This window comes from Xenopus laevis, chromosome 9_10L, assembly GCF_017654675.1.
Source record: "Xenopus laevis strain J_2021 chromosome 9_10L, Xenopus_laevis_v10.1, whole genome shotgun sequence".
Taxonomy (NCBI): Eukaryota; Metazoa; Chordata; class Amphibia; order Anura; family Pipidae; genus Xenopus; species Xenopus laevis.
The window spans coordinates 92,377,694-92,389,132 of NC_054387.1; the positions used below are offsets into that span (position 1 = coordinate 92,377,694).

An 11,439-nucleotide genomic window follows, 5' to 3' on the forward strand; every position below is an offset into this window, starting at 1 on the left:
CTTCTCAGAATACTCCCTATAAAAATGTTATGTATAATTTGTTGCCTCCTTCATTTTGTTCTTGCCCTATTGTGCAAGTCTGATGCAATATTGTGAACTGGAGGGAAGGTCTTTTATTCATATCCCAGTGCTGATGTCTGCATACTGTACAGTATTACTGTATTTGCATGGGCATTTATTTTATTATGCTTTAAACTGCTATTTGTTAAATGGTCCCATTGTTCGTTTAGCTCAGAATTATTTTTCTGAAACCTGTACAAAGAATAAAAGCAACCCCTGAACTATGCCTCAGTATGAAACACACTGTTTCATGCCATGCTTACTCCAGTTGATTCTACAAACATTGTATTTATCATGTAAATAAGCAACAAAAGTGAGCAAAATGTCAGACAGAATATTCATTTAGGACCGTATTGAAATAGGGATGTAGAAATGTTTACTATTCTCCAGTAAACATCTCCATTTCTTGTTGATGTTCTCGATGCCTGCTTCTAATGTTGCAAAAATATACATAAGAGTGACCAAAGAAGTTACAATGGTGTTCAACTTTTGATCTTTAACTTGAAAATATTCTCATTTCTCAGGTGTGGGACCTAAAGTTTCAGTGATAAAGAAGTAAGGGCATTGATAGTCTTTAAGGGATTTGTGGAGGGGCCATCCCTAACTTTTCAGAATGCTAGCAGTTGTGTTAACTGCACTATTTATAGCATCTACAGAAGGAAGAATATACAGAAAATGACTCAGGGACCATTTACAATCTTGCAAAAAATAATGCTGGGGAATAAATTCCCATTCAGTGTAATTATAGAAAAACAAAAGAAAGAAATTTACAATCGATGCTGGATTTACTACTTGGTATTTGTGCACAGAACAGCTGGAAAAATCTTTCACATTTTTTGTTTTGACACGTGCCTTGCTCTACACAAGCACTACTGATATCTGGACAAAGGCAGGTTTCACCATGATAGTAGACAATAGAACTTTACATTCTCTTACTTGGCAGAAAATATTAGCTTACAAACAGTGCACTTAGCTAAAACAATCAAATTTTGGGTTACTGAGAGAAAGCCACAGAGGCAGTGCTAGCTGCTGCAATAGTGATTATTCACACAATATGTTTCAGGCTCTGGGCCCTTTATCAAGTGTAATACAAAAAACAGCGTATAGTACATTTAAAGGTTGAAACAGGAAGTTCACGTGAGTGGGACAGCCCCCTCCTGGGAATGTTAAGTGTCCAACAGGTGCATAAATAATTAGGTACTTGTAGTGTCCATATTGTCCATTGTCCATTCCCGAGTACCAAAAAAATTGTTCAAATGTCCATATTGTCCATTGTCCATTCCCGAGTACCAAAAAAATTGTTCAATCACCTAAAAGTAAAATGAATAGGTCCATTTAAAACCAAAGGCACTGCCATGAAGGCCTATCTTAGATCACCTGAATAGGAAGGAAAACATGTGGCATTATGCTTTTCATTAAGTACAAAACTTATATTTACATTTATTTTTATATTTATATTTATAGCCCACCTTACCCGTAAGTAGAGTCTATTTTTCTCAATATTCAAATTGGGCAACATAGTTATCTGTAAGGAAATCATAATTACATTAGTCACTATGTAACTAACTCTGCTTCAAATAAGTGATTAGTGGTATGCTGTCAACATTGTTGCTTAATTGCTGAGCATTGCTGTCATTCCTGCCTACTGGATATGGGGGCACATTTACTTAGCTCGAGTGCAGTATTAGAAGGAAAAAAAACTTTGAATTTTGAAGTTTTTTTTTGGCTACTTCGACCATCGAATTGGCTACTTCGACATTCGACTACGACTTCGAATTGAACGATTTGAACTAAAAATCGGTTGACTATTCGACCATTCGATAGTCGAAGTACTGTCTCTTTAAAAAAAAACTTCAACCACCTACTTCGCCACCTAAAACCTACCGAGCACCAATGTTAGCCTATGGGGAAGGTCCCCATAAGCTTTCTAAGTATTTATTATCGAAGGAAAATGATGATGATGAAGTCACACGCACGCAAACCCGAAATTGCCCGGTGCGCACGCCAGAAGGACCAGTGTGCACCGGTGCGCAAGGACTAAGGCTGGGTGGCGTCCCCGCAAGTGGCATGCCGGGCATCCCCACCGCCCCGCTAGACTACCAGGGCTTCTCACATTAGCACTCCACTATTCCCAGGCATGGCAGTAAGAACACTGAAAAATGGCCAATAAGCACACCATTAAATCCTGATATGCCAGTAAGATCAGTGGATAAATTTAGATCATTACTTACACTTGCACAGAATACTAGTAGCGAAGTTTTCTTCTTTCCTTGAGCTTCCACAGCTGTTAGGCATGCTCTCTCTCTTTCTGCCTGCCTGCTCAATACCCTTCTGAAAAATCCAAGATGGCCATGGGTTGCACAGCCCTTTGCAGGGCAGCAAGGGTGGCGATGGCAGCATGGGGCGTAGAGAGGGAATACAATTTAGAAAATTGAGGTACATTGGGCCTCCAAATCAGTGGGCCCTGAGCAGATGCCCATTTTGGCCATTTACTAAAGTGACCCTGCTAAGCTGCATGAATCCATACTGGTGGCAGAACCAAACAGTGAGGTGACAGCCTATGAACAATATGACACTGGGTAAATAGTTAGGACAACTATATGGGGTTTACCTTAAAGGGGAAGGAAACCTAGTTGGCGCAAAAATCCTCCCCCCTCCCGTGTGTTGCCCACCCTCCCTCCTCCCCCCTGGCCTACTCATCCCGCTGGGCAAATGCCCCTAACTTGTTACTTACCCTTCTGCGCAGGTCCAGTCCAGGGAGTTCAGAGACGACATCTTCTTCCACGCAATCTTCTTCCTGCTTTGAACAGTGTTTTGGCACATGCGCAGTAGGAGCATTTGGCCGGTACGGATCTACTGAGCATGCAAAGTACTTTTGGCGCATGCGCATTAGATCGTACCGGCGAAATGCTCCTACTGCTCATGCGCCGTCAAAGCAGGAAGAAGATCGTGTGGAAGAAGATGTCATCTGTGAACTCCCTGGACTGGACCTGCGCAGAAGGGTAAGTAACAAGTTAGGGGCATTTGCCTAGCGGGACGGGTAGGCCAGGGGGGAGGAGGGAGGGTGGGCAACACACGGGAGGGTTTTTGCGCCAACTAGGTTTCCTTCCTCTTTAATGTGGTATGGTGGCTCGGTAATTTTATGATCATAAACCTCAAACTAACGACACCTGTTTTTGAAAATGAATGCACATTCACAGAATAGATTGATAAAACACAGGAAATAGCATTGATCAATCTCCTATTTTTTGTATGTTTGTAATAAATTTGGCCAGATTAGTTGCAGTTCCATTTTATTTCAATTAGCTATTTACTCACATACGTTCAGCTTTTTGTATTTTAACGGAGTTATTCTTCAGGAATAAAGTCTAAACTTCCATGTAGTTGTGGTCCACAACAGCTGTCTTGTCTGAACCCTTTGAAAATGGCTTTGGTCTCTGCCCTATGAATACTACAATAGGTGAGGATCCGCATGTAAGACCAATGCTTTGGTCAATAGACACTCTTCCCTTCAATGCAACCAGGAAGGAAGGCGCCAGCTCATAAAAAGAGTTGAATAGTTACCGGTAGAACATATGGCATTTCATTTGATATGGTATGGTGGCTTGGCAATTTTATCATTAGAAATTTGTAATGAAAATCCTTTGCTATTGAAAATGAATGCACTTGCACATAACAAATTACTGATAAAATACTGCATGGAGGCAAGGAATTAAAATTCCTATTTTTGGGATGTTCATATTTTTACAAATATCAGGTTTAGCTTCTTGGTGTGGTTTGAAAAGTATGCTGATAGGTGAGCTGAGAGCTACTAGAGAAATTTCTCTAGTAGAAATGTAGATGCTGTCAAATGGATTAAATTTTAACTCTTTGAAGATTTTTTTTTATAATTTTTTTTTAACTTAGAATAGAAACCTTAAAAGAATACTAGTTACCAATTTGTATCAAGTTATGGTACAAATTTAAGATAGGTGATGAAATTACCCGCTGTAAAGTATTTTTGATGTGGACACAGAAAAAAAGAGGGAATTGATTTTGTTTCACCAAAACCTTTATTATTTTATTATATTAGCATTTTAGCAGACATCTAAGACTTTTCGGAAAGAACCCACTTTGGGGCTGCTAGAACCCCATTCAGAAAATCTTGTGTATTCTCCGGTTCTTAGGTAGTACTGACGACCTTTGTATTTAGGCTCCTCATAGAAAATCCATTGACCCTCAGGGATGCTGCATGAGTGGATGTTATTGAATCTGAACTGCTCCTGGACATTAGGGCAGTCTTGAGTAAATTCCTTCATTTGGCCTCCAAAATCCTCCTTTTCATAGATCCTGATGCGGAAAGTGCCACGATGCTTAGAAAAAAATTCAAAAAAATAAGTAGTTTATTAATTCTGTGCAGAAAGAGCAAATGTTTAACCTTTAGAAAATATTTAATTATTGGACTATAAAAATAGCATATTTGTTTTGGAAATGGAAATCCTGTTAACAACAAATATCTGTGATGAATCACATAGCGCACAATATAGGATGTTATTGTATGCTTAACCTAATTTTCTATGGTCACACAACAATAATCACAGTAAACACAAATAACTAAAATAATTTTGCTAATTTAATTACTAATGGCAGATTACTAAATATTTTGTAATTAAAATGGGACCCAGGTTTCTTATTCACCTATACTATGAGGACGCCATAACCAGCCACCTTTAGCTTGTGTTCGGACATTAGTGTGGGACTCAAACACGGATACAGAGACTTTATAAATCATACCCACATTTAGGCTGGGATCGAAGATCAAAAGATCCTACCTGTGGTATCAATAGACAGGATCTGATGGAGTCATTGAGTCCTGACCATTGCTGGATATCTCGATAGTCACCTTTCTTCAGAAAGTACTGGTGCCCTTTGTAGTTGGGGTGTTCATACAATATCCAGGTTCCATTATCCACGCGAATTGAGTTGCATCGACTGAAGAATGAGTGCAGATCAGCAGAGTCACTGTTGCACTCATACGACCGACCTTGGAAATTCTTGTCCTCGTAAAAGATGATCTATTTGGTAATAGAAATGTGATTCTTTTTCAGTGAATATTAGACATTATCATAATTATAAAAGTTGTTACTTTTATGAAATGTGCTTTCAGAGGATTTTGCTAACAATAGTAGAAGCGATAAGTATCTTGAGGCTTAAATATAAGGTGTAATTATAGTATTGTTCATATATTTAGAGGCACATTTACTTAGCTCGAGTGAAGGAATAGAATAAAAAATAATTCGAATTTCGAAGTATTTTTTTGGCTACTTCGACCATCGAATTGGCTACTTTGACCTTCGACTACGACTTCGAACCGAACAATTCGAACTAAAAATTGTTCGACTATTCGACCATTCGATAGTCGAAGTACTGTCTCTTTAAAAAAAACTTCGACCACCTACTTCGCCACCTAAAACCTACCGAGCACCAATGTTAGCCTATGGGGAAGTTCCCCATAGGCTTTCTAGCCAATTTCTGATCGAAGGAAAATCGTTCGATCAATGGATTAAAATCCTTCGTTTCGAAGGATTTAATCGTTCGTTCGAATGATTATTCCTTTGATCGTTCAACCTTTGATCGAATAGCGCTAAATCGAAGTCGAAGGACTTTACTTTGACGGTCGAATATCGAGGGTTAATTAACACTCGATAAATTATGCCCCTACATGTATGCTTATTAAATGTACAATATTTTGTGTCTAACTGTACAGTACATAGGGCTATACTACATAGGGCGTAAGTTCTAAACTTAAGTTAAGCTTAAGTCTACTAGAAATAACATTGAATAAATCTAATAGGCTGGTTTTGCTTCCAGTAAGGGATAATTATATCCTAATTGGGATCAAGTACAAGCTACTGATTTCTTATTACTGAGAAAAAGGAAATCATTTTTAAAAATGTGTATTATTTTGATAAAATGGAGTCTACGGGATATGGCATTTCCAGATAAAGGGTTTCTGGATATCGGATCCCATACCTGTACAACCAATTCAAATTGCACTATAGCACCTCAAGTGTATTTTTTAGTTTACAAATGTATTTTTCTTTAGGGAAAATGCAATCTGGTCCTTTTTTTGCAGATATTTTTTCTTTAGGGAAAATGCAATCTGGTCCTTTTTTTGCAGGTACCAAAAGTCACATCTTCTTATTTCTAATAATTCGTATTTCTATAATTTCTAATTTCAAAGTAAATTAGCATGCCATTGAAAATAAATCTGTAAAAGCTTACAAGGGTGCTCATTTTTATTACTTAATAAAGAACAATCTTTTCCATAATCATCAGCATAACTAATTATTTCAAAGACACTCCATTTTCACATACCTTTCCCATTATGAACAGTTTCCAGCAGCTAAATGCAATATTTACGGTGGCTGTTTTTATACTCATTGCAAACGCCTTGGTTTGCATATTTTTTAATGATATTGAATAATCTAGCGCTTTTCAATTACAGTGGATAAACAAAAAGCTTGTTTTCACTTGAACTGAAATGAGCCATTGTTATAATGCTTGCTGCGGCATTTCCATTGAACAACTACTTGTTTATTCAGGCAGTAGATTCAAATCTACTGTAAAGTTTTTCAAAAGAGAAAGGCAAACACATTAACTATATATTGTATTGCTGTCAGTAGAAACAGAGTGTTATCCATTGGCTGCTCAGCATTCTATAAAAACTTTTCTGTGCTCTCGACCAGACTGGAAATTTGCATGCAATCCGTTCAGTGCATGGGTCAGATCAGTTCAATAAGAATCAAAGTTCTTATTGACTCAGCAAGTTGACTGAGAACAGCTTTTTTTGTCTTGACAGAAACATGATATACATATTTTTATTAGGATCAACCTATTTTTCATTAATTTATAAAGATATAATGTCAAATATCAGTGGAAAGGAGCAGCTGCTAAACTGGACAGAAACAGTATTATTTATCTTTGTTCACCACTAGCCAAAATGTAATTATTATCTTATATAGGGATCTTGAATTCATCTACTGTATAAACATCAAATAGTCAAAAATATCAAACAATGCACAGACATAACCACTTAAAGTATATATTTAGTATACAAATTCAAATGTAAACCCAACAGTGGCGGGCTAAGTCAAGAATGCATCCAAGGCAAGGGCCAATCCCTGATAGCACCGACCCCCTGCATGGGGCGGCAGTAACAAGCAGGGACTCATGAAATGTGCCAGTGCAAAGGTCCTCATTTCCCTCAACCAAGGCTCAAACTAGGGTTATGCAGGCAGTAGAAGTATGTGCAGAGCACCCCAATGGTTGTGGCCTAGGCATGTGCCTCTTCGTCCTACCCTTAGCTGTATCCCTGAAATCCAATTTTCCTGCTGCAATGTGCATTATGTGAAACAAAGGTGATTAAATACCCACCTTTCATTTTAATTTGAGAAATCCACAGATCCTTTCATTTTTATTTTCATGTTTACCCTTACTACAGCCCCATCCTCCCTGTAAATAAGCAGTGTTAGTTTAAACAAGTATAAAGAGCTCTTTATAGTAGCCCCATTGTCCTGTGCCTCAGGCTTACAGGTAAGGAGTTGTTCTCTAAACAAGGGTTAAATTGGTGTCTTGGTATTCTGTATTTTTTTCAATTCATGTTTTTTTAAACTCCCCTAAACTCCCATAAATTCAAAATTCGACCAATCAAAATGTATTATTAAAATAGAATTTTTTTTGTATTGTTGCTTGTAGAGGTATGGGATCCCTAATCCGGATACCTGTTATTCAGATATCTCCAAAATACTTGATGGTAACCAAACTGCTTGAATCCATATTAGTGGCAAAATAATCCTATTGTTTTTTTTTAATGTTTAAATGATTATTAGCAGTCTTAAGGTATGGTGATGCAGAGAACACCAGGTCCCAAGCATTCTGGGTAATTGATCCGGCACCTTTAGTAAGAATGGTCCTCTCTAATGATAAGGGAATGGAGGATTTGAACTATGAGGATACATAATTACTTGTTACAAGTACATTAGAGGGAAATATAGACAGAATCATTTTTCCTATAAAAAGGTTCACAGTATGTAAATGTTATATGTAAATGTTATATGTGCATTTACACAGCTAGGCAAATTAAGTGTGGAGCAATACAATCTGAATGCATTATAAATCAAATAATTAAGGTGAAAAAAAATCTAATAACAACAGGGCAATGTAATTTCACCTTCCCATTGACTCCAGTACATTTTGGTAAAGTTTTGTGGTTTCCCAATCCCAGTTTCCTTTCCCTGATGAAGGTTCTTAGATAGAACCGAAACGTTGGATATAATAAACCTGTTATAGTTTATACTTTTTTTTTTTCTTTTTACTTAACTCGGAGTGCTGTCACCACAAGATGTATATGTGTGTGTATATATATAGATATATATATCATATAAAGTAAAATGAAATAGCAACATAAATGTCAAGTACAAGTAAAATTTGAAGAAAAGATGGTGATTTATATCTTTAACCATTACCAACGTGACCATCAAGACAGTTTAGATATACCTCTATCTTTTGAGTATAAAAACCATTGTATAAGTTTACTTCATGTTGGTAATGGCAAGTTTTCCGTTCCTTATAGTTACAGTAAAGGACTTATAAGTATTCTGTTGAGGTAATGACTCCTGGGGGGTTCCACTGTGATTCTCTGTTGTAAATTTTCTGCACTCATAAGTAGTTGTTCTGCTTCCCAGACAAGGTTTGTTCCTCTTAGTAATTCAGTTTCGTACCAAGTTGTATGTTGGAAAGTTTGTATTGTAAGCAGTTTTGTATTTGGTGGAAGAGTGTTTATGTAGGTTAGCCAGGTGTCAAAAAATGTTTCTATGTTTTTTTCTTTGTTTGTCAGGGTTTCCACCCAGTCTAAATGAAAAATGTATTGTAATTTTTGTTGTACCAGAGAAATAGGTGGGGGAGATTGGGATAACCATTTATGTAGAACGGCTTTCCTGGCTTCCGCTGCTAATCGTTCTGCTAAGGCTTTTTCTGGTTTAGAGATGTTTGAGGTGCATGAAAATTTACTGAATATAGCCCATGTGGCAGTGATGTCATTGTTTTCCCAAATAAGTCTGTCCAGTAACTGGCGATTTCCTCCCAGAATTTTTGTATGTGTGGGCATGTAAGCAGTGTATCATATCTGCTCTTGCTGCGCTGAATTTCAAGCATCTGTCTGAGAGAGCGGTGCCAATAGGAAATCTTTTTAATGGCGTCAGGTAAGTATGATGTAATATTTGTAAAGACATTTCTTGGTACATACTAGCCGGTAAGAGATTTATAACCCGTACGTAATATTGAAGAATGTCTTTGTTTTCCAAATATGGGATTATTGTTGTCCATTTCGTAAAATTTGTGGTGGAATTATCTACATCTATTGTGGTTCTAATCTGCCTATGAATTTGTGCGGTCGATCTGATTGTGTCGTGTTTGAGCCAAAGCGAGTCTATAGGGTTGTTCTTATCTTTTTCCGTTAATTTAGATAATTGTTGTGTGATGAAGTGTATTAGTTGTAATAGAGAGAATTGATGATTCTGTAAGAATGGATATTTCTGTGTTACAGATGAAGCCACTTGCATTTGTGAGTTAAATGCGTCATGACTCAGGGTTAATTGAAGAAGCTGTGCTATCTAAAGTCATCTTAACTCATTTAATGCATTTAACCTTTTCATTAGCATACCAAAGCACCATTGTTCACAATGGTGAATGCTTTAATTAGAAGGGATGTTGTGACACAGTTTTCTGTGTTAAATGAGATAAATGGGATATCTGTGTTTAGTTATTCTGTGTCAAACAGACAAACTAAAGTGGCTGCATCTGTAGGTCTGAAATTGGTTGTATTGTATTGTCATTCATAATCACATCTCTGATATTCTGTAATCCATTTGTTTGCCATATTTTAAATGTGGGATTGTTGAAGCCTGGGATGAAGTTTTTGTTGTTGATCCAAGTAAGATGTATAGAGTTAAAAGGAGATAAGTTTGCTTTTTTACAAATAGAAGTTTTGTATGTGTGGATAAATAGTGGGTTCTCTTGCATATTTTTTGGAATCTCCTGTAACGGCGTGTGTAAAAGTGAGTTAAGTGAAGTTCCTTCCATCAAAGTTTCGTCTATTGATATCGTAGTGTATGGATTCCTGTGGTGAAGCCAGTCTCCTGTGTATCTTAAAAGGGCTGCTTCATTGTATTCCGTTATGTGTTACACATTATATTTTAAGAGCCTATAACAGCTCAAGGCAGCCACAGTCCTTTAGCATTGAAGATCTGTGCCTCTGAAGAAACCCTTGTAGCTCCCTATCTTCTTTAAAGACATGCTCTGTGCTACTGTCAGATACCTGAGCTTAGGGACTGACTCACAATATATTGAATATATAGAATATAAAAATCACAATTCAAGGCTGATTAGTAATCAGTTTAGTTCTCATTACATGGCAGCTCTGAAACTAATTTGCAATTTGCATCAGGATTTTATAAACATCCCTGTAGCATCACCTTATATGACATACAAACCTCATTATCTGTTTTGCCACAACCCCTACATTCTTAACAGCTGACCTGACACATATAAATGTCGACCCACTGTGCACAAGTTGGAAGACTTAAATCATTATTGTGATATAGATTCTGAAACTTTAGGCTGGTTCAGGAAGTTCAGTATACAGCATTACTGCCCCATATTGTTTTAAAGGTTTAGTTATCCTTTAAAAACTGCTTAATCCTGTATGTATAGCACACATCTTATTTAAATATGTTTACAAGGGTTGGATGATATGGTCAATACACAAAGAAACAAAGAATCTTTAAAGAAACCCAGTGTGAGTTTTCCTTTTAGGTGGCACAGTTTCTTTTTGTTCCAAAAGCTAGGCGTTAGGCTAAAATTATGAAGATTACCAAGCTTTTTCTGCACAAAACCCACCATGAGTTAGGAAACTTGAAGATTGCAATGTTAAATAGGCCCCTTAGGGAAAATAACTGAAAAAGACTATAGAAAAGTGCAATGTACAGTACAGTAAGAAAAACTATTAGAATGTGGTATAAAGTAGAACGAGAACCGGGTACAAGAAAAACAGAAATCATTGCATAGGGCTTATTTCCAATCAGCCTCCTGCTTTCTTTTTTAAAAAAACAGAACAAGTGGAACATTAAAGGATGAAATCTCTAGCCTAATATGTGTATTAGAAGACCTAGAAAAACTCACAATCCATCATTTCACTAGAGACAAGTTAGTTTTATAATATCTAATTTTTGTATTATTATTTTATTCCATTTGCAAATATATCACATTATTTCTTTTAAAAAACATCTTTGTAGTAAAATTTGAATAAGAAACTGGGTAGTAGACAATAATTGATAACAA

The 11,439-nt window shown here is 36.8% G+C and overlaps 1 protein-coding gene across 1 annotated transcript; it reads right to left on the minus strand.

Moving 5' to 3' along the window:
- Window positions 1-4,093: 4,093 nt before the first annotated feature.
- On the minus strand, window positions 4,094-6,468 carry cryga.6.L (crystallin gamma a gene 6 L homeolog). The gene is made up of 3 exons (XM_018236879.2): window positions 6,418-6,468; window positions 4,872-5,114; window positions 4,094-4,412 (listed from the first exon to the last, which is right to left on the minus strand). Exons 1-3 carry the CDS (start codon window positions 6,424-6,426, stop codon window positions 4,137-4,139), a joined length of 528 nt encoding a protein of 175 aa, XP_018092368.1. The 5' UTR covers window positions 6,427-6,468; the 3' UTR covers window positions 4,094-4,136.
- Between the last annotated feature and the right edge of the window lie 4,971 nt (window positions 6,469-11,439).

Bases quoted from the DNA above. Each gene is read 5' to 3' on its own strand.
- cryga.6.L (XM_018236879.2), bottom strand. The intron at 4,413-4,871 runs GTAGGATCTTTT...TTTTTTTCTAAG, and splicing joins CCTGTCTATTGATACCACAG to CATCGTGGCACTTTCCGCAT.